The 25,748-nt window shown below is 47.4% G+C and overlaps 2 protein-coding genes across 2 annotated transcripts in view; both read left to right on the forward strand.

Annotated features, from left to right (window-relative positions):
* LOC140852081 (annexin D5-like) overlaps positions 1-25,748 on the forward strand; it is a 207,683-nt gene that overhangs the window by 93,624 nt on the left and 88,311 nt on the right. The window lies entirely within an intron of this gene.
* LOC105036557 (uncharacterized) overlaps positions 5,612-25,748 on the forward strand; it is a 29,530-nt gene continuing 9,393 nt past the window's right edge. Inside the window, 1 exon segment of the mRNA XM_073244301.1 lies at positions 5,612-6,400. Coding sequence (XP_073100402.1) covers positions 5,931-6,400 — 470 coding nt within the window. The 5' untranslated portion in view covers positions 5,612-5,930.

Below are 25,748 nucleotides of genomic sequence, written 5' to 3' on the forward strand. Positions count from 1 at the left end.
TTTAGATAATGAATGGTGAAGATGTGTTTGAAATTTTATTTCATTATTACAGGTTCACGTAATCATCCAAAATTATTTGTAAGTATCGACTAAATTCTTTAAAATTCTAATTTGATGGGTAAAATGATGTTTTTTCACAAAATCATCATTGTAGCCACGTAGATCTTAAAAAGTTATATGAAATAAAAAAAAAAATCACTGAAATCCGACCTCTGAATCAAAAGTTATGAAATGACAAAGTTTTTACTTACGACAGCGATTATAGTAACCGCTGCTATAGGTGATATAATCGTTGTTATAGATCACCTACGGCAATGGTTATTTATAACCACTATGATAGGTATAACATACGGTAGCAGTTATAGTAACCGCTGCTGTAGGTCTGATCTATAGATAACCGTTGCTTTAGGTAGACTTACGACAACGGTTATCTACCTACGGCAGCAGTTATGGATAATTGCTGCCGTAAGTTCTATGGCAGCGGTTTTAGAAACTGCTGCTGTATAAGTACTGTCATAACTTTTTTTTGTAGTAATATAAAATATAACCCAACCTATTTGCATTTTAAGAGTAGTGCTTGCTTGATTGACAAGGTTACAAGTCTAATATGTAAGGTGGGATTGAAATTGAAATGGTAAGATAGACTAGCAAAAGAGAATAAATTAAGCATAGAAGGTTGCTCGACTTTATCTAGCAGAGATATTCTGATGCTTAAGTCAATCCAAATCTTAGAGAACAGTAGAGATTTAAGAAAGTTATGAAAGCAAGAGTAGCATAGTATAACTGTATTTGGAGGTCCCTCGAGTGTAGCTTATAAAGAATAAGAGTTAGTCGGTTATTGAAAAAGACAAATGTGCACCTTAACTGCTTGGTGAGCAATAACATGTTACATACATTGCGAGACTTAATTGCATAGGATGTGTGCTCATGGACTAAGTTATAATGATTTAGGATCTCACTCAAAAAAATTAGTCAAAAGATATTACGTAGATTCCTTGACCCTATATAAGTATCTAAGTCCTTTTTAACAAATAATCAATATGAGATTAAACACATGCCTGTATGAGTCCTTACATACTCCTTCCACTTAAGTCCTAGCATCCTTGCCTTACTAAAGATCCAAATTTGCATAGATCAATTTATAAACACTACAATTGGCCTATAATTAGCTCTAACAAATCCATGCTGTAATATCCTCTAGTCCATATGGATTATGAGCTGAATCAGCTCAGATATCATTTGTAGCAATCCAGAATCTCATCTAAAAAAATTAGTTAAAAGATATTATATAGATTTTTAACTCCGTAGTCAAAATTTTTTCAATAAATAATTAAAATGAAGCTAAACATATGTCTATATTGATCTTCACATAAACAGTAACAACCATTTAATGAATGAGTTTTACTGTCTTTACGGTGCCTTTAGTGAACGTCACTTGGTAAGCTTCCATTAGCCGGACTAATTAGGCCTGCAACAATCGGATCCGAGGCATATCAATATGCATTGCTTGTTATGAATGATTTATTTAATGATTCTAAAAGCATGTAATTTAGCATGATTAGTAATTATGCCCAAAGATAAATTTCATATGTTCATCATTTACCAAATTAGGTTGCTCAATCATCCGAACCCAATCTATCCTTGAATAATTGGAGACAAGTAGGACAGGTATCTTTCTTTTTCTTTATTGTAGTCATATCACCCAGCAATTTTTCACGGATGAGGACGTGGCGCAGACGAATTTCATGGTACCGCTCAGCGACCAACTTCCATATTAGATGGACCACTTGAAACCTATGCTCATCTTTTGTTCACATGCCCACCCGAGACAATCACCAACGAGTAATGACTTTGCGTCCATGATGCATTGCTTAAGAAAAGGACGTAGTGTGATATTAGGCTTTCAAGTGGTATCTTCCGTACAAAAAATGATTGATCTTTTTTTTTCACGACATCAACCATTAGAGTATATTTTGCACAGAGCTCCAAGCAATCCGAATTTTCTGTTTCGTCTTTTTGCATGGATCTCATAGTGATTATTGCATGATTCTGCACATCATTAAAAAATTATATCATTTTTTTTTGTATGAAAGATACCACCCAAACCTGATATTTGGTGGGAAGGGGACAACTTACACAGTGGCATATGTCATTCAACGTACGGTTTTCTATGTGGTCCTTGCATCATCAGTAGCATATGTTGCTGACATGACGGTTTTCCATGGGAAAAATTCCGTGATTGTCTTAAAGGCTCATGCAAAATTTGTTTTATATAGAGAAAGGCTTTGCTATCTTCATCTTGGCTACTTGTACGTGTTATTCACTATGTCAAAAATATAACGGTGAATAAGAACCAGTGACAGTGAAATTGCCTTTGCTTCTAGCCATGAGCTGTTTCTCATGATTCTGCTTGTGGTTCTGGTACTAAAATATTTTTCAAGTCACAGTGATAATTTTTATAACCAACTAATTTTAGAAGAGGTTTGGTTCGCGATCGAAATTGAAATCGAAATAAAAATAAGAATGTTTTGAAAACGAAATCGAAATGAAAATTTGAATCTATAGAGAAAAATAAGGATCGAGTTCTATATAAATTGAGCCATTTCTATATTACTTCGAAATCGAAATGAAACTCTTTCCAACTAAATGGTTGGAATGGAAGTCATCCACTTTTATTTCAATTCCATACCTCCACTCTCCCTAACCAAATATTTCCTTAGAATATTTGCCATGATACATGCATTGCTCATGCTTATAGATAATTTGCTTTATTTCTTTTAATAAAAAAAATTGGAGGGTTGCAACCCACGGCACTCTAATCTCTCTCTTGACTATGGATTCTTTGAAGTGCGTGTTTGCATCACAGAGGGCTATGTTTGGATAGGCACCGTATTATCTATTTTGAAGATGGACAGTTGTTGCTCATCTCTGTGATATATCATGTTTGGCATCCAATATGATACTCTTTATTTCTAAAATTAGTGACAGCTGTTTATTTTCCCAATTATATCTATTCAAAGTTGTATAATTTTTGTGGTGCAAATTTCATACCACAGAGGAACTAAACTCTCCCTCGCAAGAAGAAGGAGAAACACCGATCTCACATGGGATACCTTCTAGCTCATTTAATGCCACCTTTAATAAATTTATCAATTTAACAATTCAACACCTATTTTATCTTGACATTATATTTCCGAGCAGAGATTCTCTGCGATACTCATGATAAACTGCACAATACGATACATCACGCATACCATCTATCGTGTGATGGACAGCTGCATGCAGCCGTACATGATGTACATATCGCATGGCTCACATTTATGCATAGCTGTCCAATATATAATGGATGGTGCATGTGATGCACCATGTCATGCGGTGTAATGCAGGGGATCCGCACTCTATATTTTCTATCATAGAGCACTTTCAAATTTTCATTGGTTTTAGATTAAAACGGGACAAGAAAGATCACTTGACTCTATAATTGATGGAAATGCCACAATCAGGTTTGAATTCTGGACCCCTCCAACTAGAACAATGCCAATCAACTGAATCAAGGAACATTTTCCGAAGGCAGAAGGTGCATTTTGTACAACTCACCCTATTCCTCCCATCGAGTCAGAATAATCCAGGATCTGCTACAAAGTTAAAATACTTTGATATAATGTCAAAACGGGTTTGGGTTAGTCTATTCTACATTAACCCATTTATTTTGGGCTTCCTCTTTCATAACCAAACATGTATCTTGTTCTAAAGAAAGTGAGTGATAAAGGCTTTTACAATCCATCATTTATCTTATCTCAACAGTTTCCTCTATGATATACATTTTCAATTAAAAGAATTAGGTGTTCGACCTAGAAGCAAAACCCATATAGTTTGATTTTTCCTGAAGATGACTGTGTAGACTTCCACCATACTAATTTTAAAGGGGAAAAAAATAAGTAGGTGTATTTAAAAATCCTAGTTAGAAGAAGAAAATGCTTTCCTTCTTTTGGTCCTTTGCGTGATTATCCATGATTGCAGATAATTAGACAAAATATCCAAAATTATGTTTTATTGTTATTGAGAAAAACTGCTCCACCCCATGAAGAATGCTTTTAGGCTGGACAATTCTTGATTTAATCGAGACCAGCTCTAGTAAGGATTGGTTATGTTATCTGCCAAAAATAGGCCAGGTAGGGTTTATGTCCATCGGCAAGTTATTGTACCATAGGTAAATTCAGATATTTCATGATGATGATTATTGTATTGCATTGTATATCTATTTCACATAGATGGAATCTATATGCAACTTAGGATAGTTTAACATAACTGGTTCGAACCAACTAGTTGCTTGGGTTAGGTTAGACAATCAACAATTACTTGGGTCAGACTAGGCTCAATATATGTCCATTTAAATTTAAGCCAAGTGTGATCGTGGTTGAAAGAATTGTTTACTTGCCCTAAACCAAATTCAACTTGATTTTTCATGATAGAGCTTGTGGTATTCTGTTCAAACTTCAAATTCAATCTATGAAAAGGAAATGTTGGCTCAAACTAATTAGATCCTATCCGAACAAAGGCCGGCAAATAGCATCAAACCTGATCTAGTTTAAATCAACTTTTTTTGGTCAAAAAATTTTTAAGTTGGGTTAGGTTGAGGTTTTGGATGGTTCAATTTGGATCAGATCAGATGTCTACTTCCTCGGGTCAAACTGGCTCTTAATCTTAAATCAAATCAAATGGCACAAATAAAAAGTCTGACCATATTTAGTTGGCCTGTCTGTTTCTATCCTAATCATAGGATAGGAAGACCTTAGGATACACAAGGATTTTTCCTTTACTTGGAAGATCAGATCCTCTCATCACTGTGTCATCTCTTACATAACACTAAACACAAACTAAATGGTCAGTCAAATGTTGGACCCGGACCAGCCTTCCACCACTGACCATTTCTCGAGTCGTTAGATTAAATTTAAGCACACTCCGTAATCGAGCAAGCTTAAAACTTCCTCTTTTCAAGACGGCATCCATCCTTCCATGCTGATATGTCCAGCTATCATTGGCAGGATGTATTGTGGGTCCCAGTTCCACCAGTTGCCAACCAATTGATGAGGTTCATAGCTGTCCAATTCCAGACAGCTGATCCTCTCCCTTCTAGATTAGTCAAATCAGAGGGCCGTTCAAAAATAAAGTAAACATGACTCCGGTTGACCAGACCGGACCAGTCCGGCCCAACGAAAGACGGCTTGAACCAGACCCTTAACACGCGATTCAGTTATAACTTCTAATTCCAATCAAACCGGCCCATCCAACCGTACGCGCTGGACCCTACGCCGTCTCTCCTACGCGAAACCGCGCAAAACTGGGTCCCACGATAGTAATGGAATGCAACGTGGCGTACACCCACGGGAGGAGCCAAAGCAAACTCAAAGACCACCAACACCGCCAGGCGCCGCACCCGGCTACCAGTCCATTTATCTAGACACGTGGCGTTCTCCTCGCCCTCCGTTCAGATCACGACGAAGAGAACAAGCGTGCCGGAGCCCTTATTTTTTGGAAACGTTTATCTTGTTGGCAAGACGTCAACATAAAAAAAAACGTCTCGCCTTGTTTCATTTCTTGCCCCCTCCCTGTATAAAAGCAGAGGACGGCAAGGCATCAAATCCTCCTATCTCAAACCCTAATCTTAATTCCTAATTTATAGCTATATGTTTTGAAATTTTGGGCAGTCTTCGATCCTTGGGGAATCATTGCATTTCCTCCGAAATCGGGCGTAAAGAGGACGACTTCAGTGAAAAATATTAGATTTTTACCTCGACATATCGGCGTATGTGCTCTGTATCGGGAGATTCGGGACAGGCGTTCCGGTGACGAGGATCCCCCACCAGCGCCTGTTCCACAAGAAGAGGAACCGGAGCCTGGGGAGTCACCGGCGGCGAGCATCGACCGAAATGGATTCCACGATCAAGGCCGCAGCGATCGCGCCGCCACGGCCGCTGATCATGACGTCGGGGACGAGCGGGCGGGTGAACAGGCTGCTGTCGCTCGTCTCGCTCCGCGCCCTCCGAAGCCTGCTTCTGCTCCTGAACGGGTTCATTCTGCTGCTGCTTCTCCCGCTCCGGCGACGGACGGTGGTGGTGTCGGCGGTGGAGGGGGAGGAAGCGGAGGGGGTGAGCGGGGTGAGGAAGGGGACGGGGAGAGGAGGGGTGATGGTGGTGAGGGTGCCGGCGGGGATGGTGCCGCGGAGGCCGATGGACTTCCCCGAGGCGGCGACGAGGCGGGGGATGGCGATCCGGCGGATTGGGGTGGAGAGGGAGGAGGATGAGGGCCGGAGGAGCGAGCGGGAGTTGGCGCTGTTCGCGACGGCCAGAGGGGATACGCTCTTCACCCGGTCGTGGGCGCCCGTTTCCGTTCAAACCAAGTACGCTCTCTCTCTCTCTCTCTAAAATATTACTTAAAAGTCATAAATTTGGCAGAGAAATTATTAAATTCTTATTTATTTATTTATTTGTTTTTAAGTAGATTACTTGCTAGGTTGCAGAGAGTTAGAATCTATTTTATTCATAATTTTTATTTCTTTTTCGCAAATGTAGCTGCAAAAAAGGCTACGAAAATATACCCGACTCACAGCCTGGGCCAGTTGCATCGCTTGGCAGTTGGGTGTTCGTTTGGGGCTTCGCTTTTGTGGGTGTCGTTAGTCCTCAAAGGAAAAAGGCTAATGATGTGGCGCATGGACGGCGAACCGCGAAGGTCGTGTTCTAGGTGTCACGTTTTGGACTTTCGGGCCCCACTAATTTTCTTTCTCCGTAATTATCTTTTGGGTGTTTCAGCGCGTTATCTTTCTTTCATCATTTTTTTTTTTTTTGATTAACGGTGAATATAAGACGCGGTCTGAGCACCGGTAATCATCTTAAACGAAATGCTGATTTTAGATTCCTCGTTTTCTTTCTTAATCTTAATTCTGAGCGGTTAGAGATTGTCCTGGGAAGCAAACCCGTCCTAGTTTTTTTTTTTTTTGGTAAAATGGAGGAGCAAAACTAGATTAAAAAAGATAATACAAGGTTTGGATATTACAAGATAAGTAGAACACCATATAACCTCAAAACCAAAATTCACAAGACATACAGAAGAGAAAAGTAAAATTACAATGATAACATAAGGGAGATATAGACTGAGAAAGACTGGGCATCCTTTCCACCCCATAAGTATGGTAGAAGCCCACAATTCGAAGTAGGTACTGTTGGGATATACCGACTGACCCTGACGTCGACTCACCGATGCCGACTCACCGACGGGTCACGATACCGACCCACCCTCTCACGCCGACTCACCGTCGGGCCCGCCTGACCAGCGCCCGACTCTGCCGACGTCGCCCGACCGAACATATGTCGGCCGGGCCAACTCTCTCCCCCCTGACTAGCCGGACTGGGGAGCCTGATATCCGACTCTCGCAGCACCCCCGACTGTCCGTCGGAGGGTCCCTGGGCTATCATCCGGCATTCCTCGACCAGGCCCCGACGTACAGTCGGCCGACTCCTTCAAACGCCGTACGACCCCTAGAAGCTGTCCGTCCTGACAGCGGCGTGCGGCTTAGCCACCCTGGGGCGTTATCCCACCTAAGGCATGGGTCAACCCTAGTGATTTGACAGCCCCACGGCGATTTGACAGTCCTCGACGATTTGACAACTCTCCTATTGTCGGCGCTATTAATGACGGCGCCATGCTGCGTCCTACTATAAAATGGGGAAGGCAACAGTGCTGAGGGGGCTCTCTCGGAAACCCTTGAGCGTATACTCTCTCCCTCTCTCTCTCTCTTGCTTTCTAGCTGAGCTCCTCGATTCTGTTCTACTGTTGCCTAATCTCCTCTCTGACTTGACCGTCGGAGGGTCCCCGCCGAAGGCACCTCCGATCAGTGCGGACTTCTTTTGTAGGCGCTCGTTTCCGACGTCCAGACGACGAGGGGATTGGCCGCAACCGGTTTGGCGCGCCAGGAAGGGGGCAGCAGGCTAAGGAACAGAGATTGCGACCCCCACAGAACTCGAGACATCCTTTCGAGATGACAAGAACCAGAGCTCAGCGATCGAGGGTACTGGATCGGCGAGGCACTCTTTCCGTCGGGAAGAAGCCTCTCCCCTACCCTCCATGGCGGAACCTAGCTCTCCACGTCCTGTGGTGACCACGGAGGCACAGATCGCGGCGATTGTGCGGTAGATGACCGTGCTGACGGACGCAGTCAAGAGCCTTCAGCAGCAACCAACCCGGTTGCCGCACTCGCCGATGGAGCAACCGGCGACACACTCGATGCCCTCCAAGAGCAACCGCCGGCGCCCACGTCGGTCCCCGTCTCCTCTTTGGGAGCAGCTGTTGCAGCACTCCCACCGAGAGGAGGAGAGGCAGCCGCGACTTGATACCCATCGGTCTCGACGACCGACTCCCTCCCAGCTGGAACGGGCAAGGAAGGAGAAACGGCCGCGAACGTCTTCCGCCTCCCTCTCAGAGTCATCGGGAGACTCCACCCCCGGGATCTCTCAGCACCGACAGGCCAACGACTACGAACGCAGGTTCGAAGAAATCGACCGTCGGCTTGCCCAGCTGCAGGTGGACGGACAGAAGTCCTCGAACGACGTCGACTTCCAGACCGCCCAACCTCTCTCCCGACTTATCCTCGACGAGCCGATTCCTAGTCGGTTCAAGATGCCCCACGTGGAGCCTTATGACGGCTCCACCGACCCAATTGACCACCTGGAGAGCTACAAGGCTCTCATGATGATCCAAGGGGCGACCGATGCCCTCCTTTGCATCGGCTTCCCCGCCACACTCCGCAAAGCGGCCAGAGCCTGATACTCCGGCCTTCGCCCAGGAAGTGTTCACTCCTTTGGACAGCTTGAGCATTCTTTTCTGACCCACTTTAGCACCAGCCGGAAGCTGCCACGGACTTCGGATAGCTTTTTTCCCTCAAACAGGGAGAAAATGAGACGCTCCGATATTTCGTGACGCGATTCAACGTGGCCACGCTCGAGGTCCGAGACCTCAATGAAGATATGGCTATCTCGGCCATGAAGCGGGGGCTGAGGGCGTCCCGATTTACCTATTCTTTGGACAAGACCCTCTCCCGAACGTACGCCGAACTGCTGGAGTGCGCGTACAAGTACATGCGCGCAGACGAAAGAGCTTCCGATCGGTGCAAGACTGAGGCCAAGGGCCCGAAGGAGAAGCGAAGGAAGGGTCGGGACCCTGTCGAGCCTAGCAGGCCCCCGACCGACAAACAGGTCTCACCCCAGCGACGGAACCAGAGGTCGCCTCGACGGCGGAGTCTGAGGCCGATGCGTCCCAGGTATGACTCCTATACTCCTCTCTCTGCTCCTCGTGCGCAGATTTTGATGGAGATCGAAGGGGAGCAATATCTGCGACGGCCTTCGCCTTTGAAGGCAAAGGGCCTCGACCGGCGAAAGTACTGTCGATTCCATCGGGGTCATGGCCACAACACTGAGCAGTGCATCCAACTTAAAGATGAGATCGAGGCCCTCATATACTGAGGGTATCTCGACAAATTTTGGAGGGACCCGCCGACTCGACCCGTCGCCGACCGACGACCCCAACCGACTGAAAAAGCAACGACTAACCAGCCTACGATCGGGGTCATCAACACGATCTCCAAACGACTGGGTCCGGGGCGACTGTTGGAGGAGAGCCGACGAAGAAGCTGCACCAAGACAATGTAATTACTTTTGCAGATGAAGATGTTCGAGGCATCCAAACCCCCCATGACGACGCTGTTGTTGTCTCGGCAACAATAGCAAATTATGATGTAAGAAGGATCTTTGTAGATAATGGAAGTTCGACGAATGTTTTGTTTTACTCGACCTTCTCCCGAATGCGACTGTCGGCTGACCGGCTCAAGAGAATCTCTACGCCCCTGATAGGCTTTGCCGGAGATGCGGTCACGGTGGAAGGGGAAGTTACTTTGCCCGTGATGGCTGGAACTGAACCACAACAAAGCACAGTCCGTCTGACCTTTGCGGTCGTCCAAGTGCCTTCGGCCTACAATGCCATACTTGGAAGATCCGGACTAAACGCCCTCAAGGCGATAGTCTCGACCTATCATTTGCTGGTCCGGTTCCCGACTAAAAATGGGGTCGGGGAGATGCACGGGAATCAATAGCTCGCTCGGCGATGCTTTCAGATCTCTGCTCAAAGTGACGAATCGAAGGGCTCCCTGACGGTCGACAAGTTGGACCAACGGAAGAGGAAGAACGGGGTGAACCGGTCGAACAGCTTGTTCCCATCCCGATAACGGAGAATCCCGAACGAATAGTATGGGTCGGGTCTCAATTACCCGACCCCGGGCGACGGCAGCTAGTGAAGCTGCTGAAGGCCAATGCCGACGTATTCGCTTGGTCGGCAGCGGATATGTCGGGCATTCCCCCGGAGACGATGACTCACCGACTCAACATCGACCCAGCAATGAGGCCGGTGAGGCAGAAGAAGCGATCTTTTGCTCCCGAAAGGCAGAAGGCCATCGACGAAGAAGTGGACAAGCTACTCGAGACGGGCTTCATCAGAGAGACCACGTATCCCGATTGGCTCGCCAATGTCGTTATGGTGAAGAAAGCCAACGGGAAGTGGAGGATCTGCATCGACTACACCAACTTGAATCGGGCCTGTCCGAAGGACAGCTTCCCACTTTCGAAGATCGACCAGCTGGTAGATGCGACGTCCGGTTATCGACTGCTCAGCTTCATGGACGCCTTCGCCAGATACAACCAGATCCGGATGGCACCCGAGGATGAGGAGCATACGGCTTTCGTGACCGCCAAGGGCCTTTACTGTTACAGAGTAATGCCCTTCGGTCTGAAGAACGTCGGGGCTACTTACCAGCGACTTGTCAATAAGGTCTTCAAAGACCAAATCGAGCGCAACATGGAGGTGTACGTGGACGACATGCTAGTGAAGAGTGCGCAAACTTCGGATCACGTGCAAGATCTCGAAGAAACCTTCCGTACTCTACGACGACATCGCATGAAGCTGAACCCGACTAAGTGCGCCTTCGGAGTGACCTCGGGGAGTTCCTCGGGTTCCTTGTTTCGCAAGAGGAATCGAGGCCAACCCCGAGAAGATCAAGGCAATCATCGACATGCGACATCCGGACACCAAAAAGGAGGTGCAGCAACTTAACAGAAGGATCATCGTGCTCAGCCGATTCATTTCTCGATCGGCTGAGAGATGCCTCCCGTTCTTCAAAACCCTGAGACAAGCAAAGCACTTCTCTTGGCCGGACGAGTGCCGACGGGCCTTCGAGGAACTGAAGAAATACTTGATTTCTCCGCCCCTACTTGTAAGGCCGGAGGTCGGGGAGGTACTCTATCTTTACTTGGCTACCTCCCTAGAGGCAGTTAGCTCGGTGCTCGTCCGAGAAAACGAGAACTGAGTTCACCAACCAATATATTACGTCAGCAAAGTGCTTCACGAAGCCGAACTTCGGTACTCGAAGGCAGAGAAAATGATATTTGCTCTGATCATTTCAGCACAGCGGCTCCGTCCATACTTCCAGGCGCACGCTATCGTGGTTCTCACCGACCAACCCCTGAGAGATATCCTGCACCACCCTGACACATCAGGACGGTTAGCAAAATGGGCTGTGAGGCTAAGCGAGTTCGACATTGAATATCGGCCGCGACCTGCTCTGAAAGCTCAGGCCCTGGCCGACTTTATCGCGAAATGTCCGACGACTGACCGACCGTCGGAACAGGGGAGCCCCGAAGAGGTTGGGACCTCCGAATGTGACCCTGATTCAACCTGGGTGTTGCACATCGACGGAGCTTCCAATGCTCGAGGGAGCGGGGCCGGGTTCCTGCTCACCAACTCGGAGGGAGTGGTTACCGAGCACGCCCTCCGATTCGACTTCAAGGCCTCCAATAATCAAGCCGAATATGAGGCGCTCATCGCGGGCTTGGGGTTGGCGCGGGAGCTCGGGGTCGGCAGTCTCAAAGTCTTCTCCGACTCTCAACTGATCGTTGGACAGGTCAAAGGCGAATTCGAAGCGCGGGATCCGACTATGGCCAAATATCATCAAAAAGTAAAGGATCTCGTAGCGCCCTTCAAGCACTTCGAGATTTTTCACATTCCCAGGACGGAAAACGCTCGGGCCGACGCACTCTCCAGGCTTGCGACATTCGACTACGGCACTTTGGGTCGGACGTTCATAGAGAGTCTTGAGCAATCGAGCATCGACAAGATTGAAGAGGTGCTACAATTGGCGACAGAGCCGAACTGGATGGATCCGATCGTTCAGTATCTGACCGACGGAACTGGCCCCGAAGATCCCACGGAAGCCAAACGACTTCGGTGGGCGGCTTCCCAATATGTGATGGTAGACGGCCGACTCTACAAAAGGTCGTTCTCCCTTCCCTTGCTGAAGTGCCTGGGGATGACCGACGCGGACTATGCCCTCAGAGAAGTGCATGAAGGGATCTGCGGTAATCACTTGGGGGGCAAGTCCTTGGCCTACAAAGTCCTGCGACAAGGTTACTACTGACCCACCATGAAGAAGGATGCGGCTGAGTTGGTTTGGAGGTGCGAACCATGCCAAAGGTACGCCAACATACAACACCGACCCGCCAGCCAGCTGACTCCTGTCGTCGCCCCGTGGCCCTTCGCCCAGTGGAGAATCGACATACTCGGGCCTTTCCCTCCGGCGTCCGGTCAACGAAAGTTCATAGTCGTCGCGATCGACTACTTCACTAAGTGGGTGGAAGCCGAGCCTTTGGCGCAAATCACTGAGTGGAAGATGGAAGACTTCGTTCAGAAGTCCATCATCTTCAGATTCGGATTGTCGAATACCATTATCACCGACAACGGACGATAATTCGACAATCAAGACTTCAGAGACTTCTATGCGAGATTCCATATCACGCACCGACTAACCTCGGTCGGGCACCCACAGTCCAACGGAGAAGTCGAGGTGACCAACCGAACCATTCTGCATGGACTTAAAACCCGACTGAATGAAGCCAAAAGCCTCTGGGTCAAGGAGTTGAACTCCGTCCTATGGACATACCGAACGACACCCCGTGTCTCAACCGAGGAATCATCCTTCAGCTTGACCTATGGGATGGAGGCGATGATACCGCTCGAGATTGGGCTACCATCGACTAGAGTCGAGCAGTATCAGGAGCCAGACAACTCCGAGTGTCGGAGGGCCGACCTGGATCTCCTGCCTGAACTCCGGTGCGAGGCTCGACTCCGCATGGCTTCTTACCGACAGAGAGTAGCCCGATACTACAACGCCAAGGTCAAGCCGAGGCACTTCAGGCCTGGGATCTAGTCCTAAGAAAGGCAGAAGTCTCGAAGCCTTTAGACCAGAGAAAATTGGCTCCGAACTGGGAAGGACCCTACAAGTAGCGGACACCTACGGGCCGAGAGTTTACCGATTGGAGACTCTAGAAGGGAATGCCATTCTCCAGACCTGAAATGCCGACAATCTAAAGCTGTACTATCAGTGAACCTTGTATCCACTTGTCCGGAATACAAGTCTAGTTTTAAAACTTCGGGGTCTGAAATCTCGACTCTTCGACTGTGGGACGGTGCTCGCCAGAAGTACGAGCCCCAACGCCCCAACTTGAGCCCAACGTTCCATTGGGAACCAACGGCCCAGTCGCCGACAACATATCGGATACTTACGATGACCGATATGTCCACGACGATGGGGGCCACGCTCCTACAATCAGACTCTCGGGCAAAACCATCGGCTAACATACCGACTTGGCCCCAACCGAGAAAGGCCAAGCGCCAACGCGATCAAGGTCGCATCCGCAACCTACCGACCAGGTCACGATCGGTCGAAGCATATTCGGCTTGCCACCGTTTATCACGCGCCACGACGTATGTGCCCGACCACAGTCTAGGTAACGGGAACTCGACTTGCCATCGTTTTCCCGACCGAACGCGTCGGACGCCATCCGACTGATCACATCGGACCAACATTCGACCCTACGCAACGATCGGGTCATCGGGTTGTGCCCGAGGTCGGTCGACCTTCGGCTCAGTGAACGTGCCCGACTCACGTCGGGGCGACGCACACTCGACTTTGACCTACGACTCAACGAACATGCCCGACTTACGATCGGGCGACGGACGTTCGACCCAAGCCTCCGACGGTCGGCCCTACGACCATCGGAACGGGCGGTTTGTGATCGGAACTCGCCTTGCCTTCTCCATGACGCACGCTACCGACTGTCTCGGCTAACGACCTGGGATGTTACCGAGTGACCTAATAAGGTATGTCGGGTCTACGACTCTATACCTGACTCTACGACCCTACGACCCTACGACTCTACGACTCTAAGCCAGAATGCGTCTTAACATGCAAAGGGAAGAAAGCTGAAAATGCTTCATTTCATAAAATATTGAGTCTACAAAATTGGGCCGAAGCCCGATTACAAGTATATAAAGTGAAACAAAAAGCAACAAGACTCCGATCATTCTTCGGAGTCGACCTCTTCCACCGGGAGGAGCTCGGGGGCAGTCGGTGCATTCGCTCTGGTCGGCGCTGGGTCGGAGGTCGGGGCCGTCTCCTCTTCGACGATCTGCTCCGGAACGGTTTCCTCCACCGCGGCAGCGTCCCCCGACGATGGGTCGGCCACCTCTTCTGTGGCCTGATCCTCGGATCCTGGGGGGACAATGCGCTAAGGTCGAGCTCCGGGTACAAAGCTGGACTACATCCCGAGCGTCTTCGTACCCCACCCGGTACGATGCAAAGCCACTTTCCAGGAGTTCCTCCCGATATTTGTCGGAGCCGCAGAAGTCCTCCACCGCCCGACCTAATAACTCCTTCGCCGACCAAGCCTCCGCCTCCACCCGACCGAATGACTCCTTCGCCGACTCCGTCTCCGCCTTCGCTATGTCAGCTCGGCTTGGGCGATTGACAAGTCCTCTTCGGCCTTGGCGAGATTTCCCAGGCTAATCCGGAGCTGCTCGCGTTCGGCCTCGAGTTCGGCGATGATGCCATCCCGCTCGCGCCGCAGTCGGTGAGCGGTTCGACCCTTGCGCTTGGCTTCCCCGCGGGCCGACTTGAGTTCGGCCCCCGAGGCAGCCAAGGCGTCTGTGAGGTGAGAGATCTCATCCTCAAGTCTCGCCTCCCGATAGTCGATAGCTTCAACTGCTCGACCTGTACCGCCTTCTCGGCTTCGGCGGTCACCGCCTTGTCCTTCCAGGCGCTCGGACGTCCCGAACCTCCGGTATCCGGCCTCTAATTCAGACATAGTGTAAATCAACTGCAAACAGAAGCCGACCGTCAGAAAGATAAAATAATAAAACAACCATGAAGGAAGGAGGCGAGGCAGAACTTACCCCGATCATGGTCGGGTAAAAGGAAGACAGCATCTCGGTCACCTGCCGAGCCTTCAGAACCTCCACGTCGGTCGGAAGGAGGGTCCCTGGCATAATCTCTTGGCCAAGTTATGGTCGGCCAGGGCTGACGCTCCCTCGGAGACCCGGGTGCCAGACGACGTGGCGCGACCCCCGACCTTGAGTCGTCTGTGGGGGCCATTGGGGCCTTCCCTCGACCGGCTGCCCAGGCCCGTAGATCAGGGAAGGAGGGGAAGCTCGAACTTGATTGAGCTCCCCCCGAGGCAGCAACGGGAGCCGACGAAGGACGTTCGGGCTCCCGAACCACATCCTGTGCCTCTTCCATCGGTGAAACCGCTGACGCTCCTTCGGCCATCCCCTCCACCGGCTGCTCCTTGGTGGTGCCGCCGGCGCTGAAAGCCGATGACCGGCTCCGACTGATCAGCCGCCGATACTGCGGCGGTCGGCGCCAACGACGGGGGCCTCTTCGGCGGGCGTGAGGGCCCGGCTCCGGACGCCGGCCTCTTTCTCGCTGCATATTGTTTGATCTCGACGTCGGTTGGTCTCATCCTCGCGGCGTACCTACATTTTCAATAAGAGAATCAGTACATGTTCGGAGACGAACGAGAAGCGAAAAGACAACTGACGGACTGGGCAATACCTAGACGGGGGACCAGGCTCAGACCAGCGTCATAGAGGGCTTGCTCGATAACAAGCTCCCTCTGCTTCGGTACCGACATGTCTTTGAGTCGGTAGAAATCCTCTCGGTCGTCCGCCTCCACTCGGTTGTTCTCGTTCGCCTCAGTCCGAGGCTCGCCCCAGCAGGAAGAAAAACCCTAAGGAGAAGAAGAGGAAACAAAAAGAACTGATTCTTCCATCCATGAATGGACGATGGAAGACCAGTGATGAAAGAAAAACCCTTTCGCAGATTGAAGAGCCACCACCCTCGGGCTTTAGGTGGGGTCAGAGGATGAAGAACGCTCGGAAGAGAGAGATGCGAGGGTTGGTCGGCAAAAGCTGACACAACAGAGCAAAGCTGATTATTAACCGAACTGAGTTCGGCGCCAGTTGCATCGGATAAAGTCCGTAATAATCTAGAAGATTCGAACAAACTCCGGAATCGGGAGATGAAGACCAGTCCGGAGGTCCTCGACATACAAAGCCACCTGGCCCGCAGGCGGGTTGTTGACCCGTCCCCAGCCCCAGGGCGAAGAGTCGGAACTGCTCCGGGATACAATACTGATCCCGAAGCCGATCGACATTCGGCCCCAAAAGTGAAGAGACCTCCACTTCCGGGGTCGATCGAAGATCATCAGTCGGATTCCCCGACTGAGCTCCCCGAGGAGAAGTCCTGGCCATGATGCCAGAACCAGGAAGAAGGAAAAGACAGAGAAGAAGAAGGGGAGAGGATTTCAAAAGAAGCAAGAAGAAGGCGAAAGGAAACCAAAGTCTCAGACGGATCTTCCAAGGAATGAAGGCAGAAGCAGCTGCCTAGGACCGGGGGGGGACCGCTCGAGCAGAGTCTCGACAGCAAAACCATGAAAAGTGAGGTTCTGGACACGAGTGACCCCATATTTATAGGGCCCCTCGACGGTCGGGATGGGGGCGCACCGACGAGGACCTCTTAGATGATCGACACGTGGCAGCATTCGGACCCTCCTCTGGCCCGACGGTTCGATGCGCCCATCTCAGATCTGGTCACGTCGCCTTCATTTGCTTGAACGACTCTGGCCCAACGACCTCCCGACACGTGGCGGAAAGACCGCGCCTTAGAATTAATTCGCTGACGGTGATCCGCATTCCCGAGGGGACGCCTGACGGCGGTCCACACTCCCAAAGAGCGCCAGACGGCGGTTTGCGTTCTCCAGGAATCGTCTGACGTCGGATCGTCTGACATCGAATTGTCTGACACCAATCGTCCGACATCGAACCATCCGACCCGGATCGCCTGACACCAGATCGTCTGACATCGAATCATCGAACGTCAAATCATCTGACACCGACTTGTCCGGATCGTCCGCTGGTGAGATCAGCAGAATCAGGGCATGACGCAATGAAGATCCACTCCTTTCGCCCGACGCCCCACCTACCGATGCTGGTGAAGCGCTGGCTGACGCGGCATCAGGCTCAGGAGTGGGGGGGCAACTGTTGGGATATACCGACCGACCCTGACGCCGACTCACCGACGGGTCACGATACCGACCCACCCTCTCACGCCGACTCACCGTCGGGCCCGTCTGACCAGCGCCCGACTCGCCGACCGACGGCTGCCGACGCCGCCCGACCGAACATATGTCGGTCGGGCTGACTCTCTCCCCCCCCGACTAGCCGGACTGGGGAGCCTGATATCCGACTCTCGCAGCACCCCCGACTGTCCGTCGGAGGGTCCCTGGGCTGTCACCCGCATTCCTCGATCAGGCCCGACGTACAGTCGGCCGACTCCTTCAAACGCCGTACGACCACTAGAGGCTGTCCGTCCTGACAGAGACGTGCGGCTTAGCCATCCTGGGCCTTATCCCACCTAAGGCATGGGTCAACCCTAGTGATTTGACAGTCCCACGGCGATTTGACAGTCCTCGACGATTTGACAACTCTCCTATTGTCGGCGCTATTAATGACGACGCCATGCTGCGCCCTACTATAAAAGGGAAAGGCAACAGTGCTGAGGGGGCTCTCTCAGAAACCTTCGAGCGTATACTCTCTCCCTCTTCTCTCTCTCTCGCTCTCTCGCTGAGCTCCTCGATTCTTTTCTACTGTTGCATAATCTCCTCTCTGACTTGACCATCGGAGGGTCCCGCCGGAGGCACCTCCGGTCAGTGCGGACTTCTTTTGCAGGCACTCATTTCCGACGACCAGGCGACGAGAGGATTGGCCGCAACAGGTACTATAGTGAAATATATGGCATGAGAAGAAAAACCAGTATACAGCTGGCAGCATAGTGTCTTTTTGCATAGTATCAATGAGATCTGCATTCCTCTTCCATGACCCTAGCTGTATAAATAAATTGAAGATCATCCCTTTAGCAAGCTTCAGGTATAAATCAGTGTCCAAAACTCTTGTGAGTTTCTTATATGTGGAACAAAGCATAGAAACTGGAGATGTAGGATGAATAGCGGCTTGAAAACCCTTGACGGATGAAGATATAGAAATGCTAAGAGAAACAGCATGAGCAGTTATATAAAGATTGTGAAATGACTGAATACAGATGCTATTATAAATCATAAGTATCTGAGCAGTAATCCATTGATGAAGACAGCATATAGAGGATACGACAAGCCTCTGAATTCTCCATGAGACCTAACCACAATGACAGAGAAAGATGTTCCGGACAGGCCTCCACTTGTATGCCAGCATGGACTGTTAAGAATCATAGAGCATTTCCCATCAGTATCTTTTGCAGCTAAAACATCATCTGGGAAGGAGTAAGAGTAAATTAAAGCATTTAACAGTTCCCCAAAAGGGCTATTGCACTTCATTTTCCCATCAGCTTGTTTTAAGAGTAAATCACCATTTGGGACGATAAAGACCAATGACAATAACATGCTGTCTGCAAAAGACAATAATAATAATTTCTTGCCAACTTCAAACCCAAAGCAATAAATATCAGATATCTCCTAAGATTGAAGAAGCAAACGAAGAAAATTAGCAGTAGAATGCATCTGTGGTCACCCGATAGAAATCCAGAAAAGATCAGAGTGACAAGTAAGCAGTAGGTTGTGATGGTTGTAGAGTAATAGGGGCAGATGTACAACCATAGCAGAAGGTTAATCTCCAAATGGGAAAAGCCAGCTCTACCAAATGGTAAGTATAAACCAATATCCCTATTGGGACAATTCAGCCGACTCCCCCGACTTTCAATCGGTCTAATTAGCACGAACTGCCGACTATCAATCGATGGGCCGACTACAGTCGGCTATCCTCAACCATTCTTGACAAACTCCAACTATGACGATTCGACTGATTTAGACCGATGACCGTCGGCATATTAGAGTTGCCAACCGATGGTTATTTGGACTTCCTCAATTGCTGACATACATTCGACATCTTTAGACTTCCGACATATAATCGACAAACCAGAAATACTAGCGCAAAAAGTGCATAATGCCCAAAACATGATCAGTCGCGGGTATAACCATCCATCCCATGATCACATAATATCGAGATAAGTGGATCTACGTGTCTAACCATTACAAACGATTATTAACAACTCGTCTATAAAAAGAGATAAATGAACAGCATTTGGTAAGGACTCTTGAGAGCTGAAACTCTACTTCTTTGAATATTCATCTGCTGTTCACCACTCTCCGCTGAAGCATCGAAGGGTCCCTCCGGACACATTTTTGGTCAGTGTGGACTTCATTTTGCAGGTGCTCTTCACCGACGACGGGCGCAACAGGAGATTGGACGCAACAACCCCATCAGAAATTTAGAAGTTGACCCATTATAGATACTGCTGCAAATTCCATCAGAATCATTGCTATAAGAAACATCATTTGGGGGATGCCATGTCATGAGAGAAGATGTCTCACTATCATACAGCCAGCGGCGAAGATAACTGTGGAAAAATTTTGAGATTTTAGCAATAGTGCCAAAGTGCTTCTTGGTGTGCCATTTGTCAGTGTAAAGATCAAGACCCACCGGTGCCAATTGTAAAGACAAAATGCACCTGATATGTTTCAGCTGCAATATGATTGTAAGAGAAGCATACCAATCAAATTGTAAGGGAGTTAATAAAAGAAGCCATTGAGTCATATTCATGCGGTTGTTCTTGCAATAGAAAAGATGAAGATCATTGGTAAGTAGCAGCCAACCAAGAGGGTAGTCTCGAATGCATAAGACAGACAAGGTTCTGCTGTGATGATGAGCCATTCCTCTAACACAACCCATGACATATGTATCCGTGCCAATTGAAACATATGTAGTGGAGCAATAAACATGTCCAAATAAGCCCTTAAAACATCAGTGGTGATGAAACTTATCCCAAGAAGACAAGCAACCATATAATTGAAAATATAACAGAGGTTGGTGTGATGCAGTAAATACTTAATCAGAGCTCTAACCATGTCAGGGAAAAGTGATTTGCAGTGCATCAGTAGTCAAAATACTAGCTAACTGAGGATGTAACCTATCATTTCTGCTGCATAAAGAATCCCCCTGCAAGGCATAATTAGCGGCCCATCACCTGCTTGATTACCCTCCTACAAATATGCTGAACTTGAAAATTAAGGCAAGAATGGGCCCACATTTTGATGTCCTTGAGCCAGGGGGAGAGCTGGGACGTAGCATCAGATATGTTGGTTAACCAAGAAGCGACAGTAGTTGAATCGCCTTGCAATAGAATACGAGCAGGTATCGCTAGGGAAGTAAAAGTTAGGAGGGCAAGCCAGGCGCCAATAAGTTCTGCATGTGGGACAGCACAATATGATAAGCGCTTGCTGCCAGCAAACAATAGTTCCATCAAAATTCAAACATAACACTCCCAAGGGAGGAGGTACCCAAGAAATATATTTTGGGGATAAAAGGGGCTGATGACTCAACAGGGAAGTACCCCAGTTCCTGACTGAGTGTCATGGTGATCAAGGAATTGGATGGAATGTGAGTGAAGTTATCTTGATAAAAGCATATGCATTGCCTAAGCAAGTCATTGGGAGATATTTGCTCACATCTGAAGATGTGCATGTTCCGGAAATCCAAGATTTGAGCAGCCATATAGGCTGTAAGAGCCCTAGCCTCTTTAGTAGCCTTGGTATCAGCTATGAAATTTTGTAGATCAGACAAAGAATGCGGCTTGAATCTGGTGATGTTGGCAGCAAGTTGGGTCCAGCACGTATCAGCAAAAGTACAAAGGATGATAATGTGCTGACAGTCCTCAAAATAAGTAGGATAAAGGTCGCACATAGGGGATGATTGATGAAGAATATCTAGAGAGTTCAGGAATTCCTTACAAGGAAGTATTGACAATTGTAATTTCCAATAGAAAATTTGATTCTCGTGGGCACCGATAAATTCCATATCCCGGAGAAGTTGGTAGAAACCATAGGAAATGTAGGAGTCTGGTAGATATGAAGGAGATTCTTCATTGAAATTGAGGATGAACGAGTGGGACCCCAACCGAGCTGATCAGACCATTGTGGCATTGTCCTTGCACGAGGGGCAATGTGGATATCAAGGTCATCATTTCAGCATTGAAGAATCTGGATAAAATAACATAATTCCATCGATTCCCAGGTGCAATGAAAGCAACAACTTTATATTCAGCAAGATCATGTGAAGTTGCCACATAAGAAGGCCATTGGTTAAGAGGGATGCTGGTGATCCAGGGATCAGATCAGACATTAATTGAACAACCATTTCCAATAAGCCAAATAAAATGATGCTGTATTCTGTTACCCTGAAGGCATATTTTCCTCCAAATGGGAGAACAAGTTTTTGGGGTTTTATAGGATACCCAATTACCAGGAAATCGGTACTTAGTTGAGACCAATTGCGCCCACAATGAGGGGTTGTTGAGAAGCAGATTAGCCGCCATTTTAGCTAGAAGAATATTCTGCATAAGTCGAAGAGATCTGAATCCCAAGCCACCAATAGATTTTGGAGAGTAGATAGCCGCCCAAGAGACCAAATGTACACCTTTTTGGGATGAAGTGTGGCCCCATAAGAATGCATGGAATTTCCGTTCCAGCACATTAATAACAGCAGCAGGGATATGAAGGATGACATTGAGTAAATAAGAATGGACATCAGCACCGAGTGAAGAAGGGTTGTTCATCCCACAAGGGAGAGAGCCTTCCACTTCCACCCCGATACCTTTGCCAACAATTTGTCAATAAGGAAGATACAGGCAGCTGCATGAAGCTATGGGAACTTCCAAATAAGTCCAAACACCCCTGCATTGTTGCATCTGAAAAAGAGAAGTGATGGTGTCTTTGATTTGTGAAGGTGTGGTTGGGTTAAAGATAAGATAAGATTTGGAAGTGTTGATCTTTTGGCCGGAGTAGTGACAGTATGCATCAAGGATTAGTTTCAAAGCTAGAGCATCACGAATAGTGGCACGAGCCGTGAGAACACAATCATCTGCAAACAAAACATGAGAAATTTGAGGGCCACAGGAGCATGATTGATAGACTCTTAGAAGCTTGGTCTATACAGCTGCATGCAAAGAGAGAGAGAGCATTTCAGAGCACATAGTAAATAGATATGGAGATAACGAGCATCCTTGTCAAAGACCGCACTTAGCTGAAAAAAGAAGGCCAAACTCAGGATGAGTCACACAGCCCTCAATCCATTTTATGAATTGAGAATGAAAGTTAAAATTGTGCAAAACTCTAAGAAGATAATGCCATTGGAGTTGATCAAAGGCCTTTTCCATATCTGTCTTAATTATCATATGACCTCTTGTGCCTGAAGCTGTATGGATAGAGTGCATAAGCTCTTGGACAATTAGAATATTATCTGTGATGTTTTGACTGGAGACAAATGCACCTTGCTCCTGAGAATTAGTCCCGGCATTAATGGTTTCAGTCGGAGCATTAGAATAGAGGCTACAAGCTTATAAATAGTATTGCATAAGCTTATTGGGCAAAAATCAGCAGAGGTAGAGGGGTTGCTGGTTTTTGGAACTAAGGCAAGTTATGTTTGATTCCATGATGGGTGCATGGCGCCAGTATAAAAGAAAAATTGAACAGCATTTACAACTTCCTTGCTAATAATGGGCCAATACTTCTGGAAAAAGGAGGGGTACCCATCAGGACCAAGGGCCTTGTCAAGGTGCAATTGTCTAATAGCTTGAACAATTTTGTTCTCTGTCACTAGAGAGATAAGTTTAGCATTTTGAGCTTTAGTTATAGTATTTTGAACTTGGGGAAGCCAAAGCTCTTGGATGTGATGCGCTTGATCCCATCGCCGACGAAAATGAGAAAGCAGCACTTCCTTCACTTCCCCCTCACCCTCAACCCAATTCCCAGCTTCATCTTTAATAGAAAAAATCCGATTGCACCAGCATCTAAGGAGCGTAGATTGATGAAAGAACCTTGTATTAGAATCACCCTCCCGAAGTCAAGTAATTCTTGATTTTTGCCTCCAGTAAGTTTCTTGCAGCTTTAGGTTCTTATAGAATTCCTGAAGCAATTGAAGTAAAGTCAAGTGAGCTTGCTTATCAAGACCCCCTTGCTGAGCCTCTAAAGTCTGCAAGGCAAGAATTTGGTGATATAACCGATCCCCTTTCTTGAAAATATTTTTCACTTTATACTTGTTCTATTTCACCACCTCATGTTTGACCTTTATTAAGAAGGGCAGTCAATCTAGCATCCGGTGGAAGGTGGTCATGACCCCTCCATGCTTTGGCAATAACATGCTAGACCCCATCACACAAATTCTAGAATTTTTCAAATCGAAAGGGACAATGACGATTACCTTGGGATTGATGAGCCATGAGAAGGATAGGGCAATGGTCTGAAGCGAATTTGGTTAAATGCTTAACTCTAGAGTCTGGATAGAGATTGAACCAGCTTTCGGAAGCAAAGATCTGATCAAGTCTTTCCCAAACCCTGGCAAGACCTTGTTGATTGTTGCACCAAGTAAAACAAGGTCCTTCGAAGCCCAGATTTATCAGCCCGGAACTCCGAATACAAGCTCGAAACTCTCTAATGTCTCTATCCACCCGAAATGGTTAACCCTATTTTTTGTCTCGAGCCTAAAGAAAGATAAAATCACCAAGCAACAAAAGAGGTAACCCCAAACAGGAGACATGAATGATGGAATCCCATAGTAATCTACGATGAATACCATTGGTACTAGCGTACATGACCCCCAAAATCCAAGGTGGCGCGGTTGGTGGCGAGAAAAGCCCAAAGCACACCTGTCGATCCTGATGTGTAAAAGTGAGTTGTCCCACCCCTTTCTGCCAAATGACAACAATGCCACCTGACCTTCCCTCAGCAGGAATCACATAATGATCCCACTGTGGCCCTGTCGAGCATTGGATACGAGCAAATGAGGGTGCATCTAATCTAGTTTCAACAAAACAACATATATCTGGTCCAAAGGAGCTGACTAAGGACTTTGTGTATTTCAAGAAAGGGGGCTTGGTAGCACCCCGACAGTTCCACATTAAAAGTTTCATGGTGTTTGAGTGGTGATATGGATCGTCCCTCCCCCACTAGCTAAGGTATAAACCCGTCCTAGTTATTATCGACGGTCCCCTTGTAGCCAGAATGTTCTTGGACCGATATGGCTATAAATCGCATAATTTTTTAAAGTTGGCCATCCATTTGGCTTTTTAGTTGTGCCACAAATAATCTCTAATGCCGAGAGAACATTCTTTTGTTGGCAGAGTATAACTGAAAATTAAAAGCTGTGATCTTTTTTATTTTTTTTTTTAAAGAAAAAATGGTTGAAGATCAAAAGCTGTGAGGGTATAACCTTTTCCTGGCTATCTAGCAGTTGATGTTATAAATTTTGTTTGGTTTTGGACCGTTGTAGTTTGGGGATCACGTTTGGGAGGCATGAAAGCTGGTTATATTATTGTTATTATTTAAGAATTGAGCACCTAAAGCTTGATTCCGTGAGCACATAATTATTTTGTCTGCTGCATGTTGGAATGGGGTGATTCCTTGCGGATTTTCTTATGCCAATCATCTACATAGGAATGATTGAGCTAGGAATTTGAATAAAGTAATCAATAGCTATTATCAATATTGGTTATAATAGTGTTTAGTTATTCTCTTTGGTATCATTTGCAAGTTGGAGATTCTACTACATCAAATGCCCCATGAAAAGGCCAAGAGATTGGTGGTAGCAGTTGGTGAAGGGATGCGGTTTACCTTGTTGATAACTGTTTTCACAGGTTACATGTACCATACAATGCATGTCGTGGGGTGTGGAGTGTCCAATGGTCCTGGTGAATCATGAACCCTACATCTGCACGCAATTGAGTGCATCAAGACTTGTGAGCCATCTAAGTAATGGTGAATAACCACCATATATCTGTAAAAGAAGAAAAAAGAACCTATGAGGCTATTGGATTTGCTTCATGGTCCATGAGGCATGCATTTAAGGAACCTTAAACTGTGGCCCCCAGGGAAATTGTACGTTGTCATGCGATTGCTCTTATGTTTATGTACATATTGGTATAGGCAAGTGCAATGCCCGTGATAGAACATATAGATGGTTCTGATTTATCCAAGTTGCCACTTGTTGCATGGGTTCCTTGGGACGTGTGCTCAATGCCCATAGATTTATGCTAAAACAAAATATCACAGTAGGTATATTCTTTCCAATAAAATAGGTGCAGGACAGGCAAGGTTCTTATTGGTTTAAAAAAAAAATTATGAAAAGACGAGCCTCTTCACGCAACAGGCTTCAAGGCCTGCCTTGCATGTTGGGCTCTGAGCCTTTCATGTTATTACTAGTACTTAATACTTTAT

Source organism: Elaeis guineensis, chromosome 10 (genome assembly GCF_000442705.2).
Source record: "Elaeis guineensis isolate ETL-2024a chromosome 10, EG11, whole genome shotgun sequence".
Lineage (NCBI taxonomy): Eukaryota > Viridiplantae > Streptophyta > Magnoliopsida > Arecales > Arecaceae > Elaeis > Elaeis guineensis.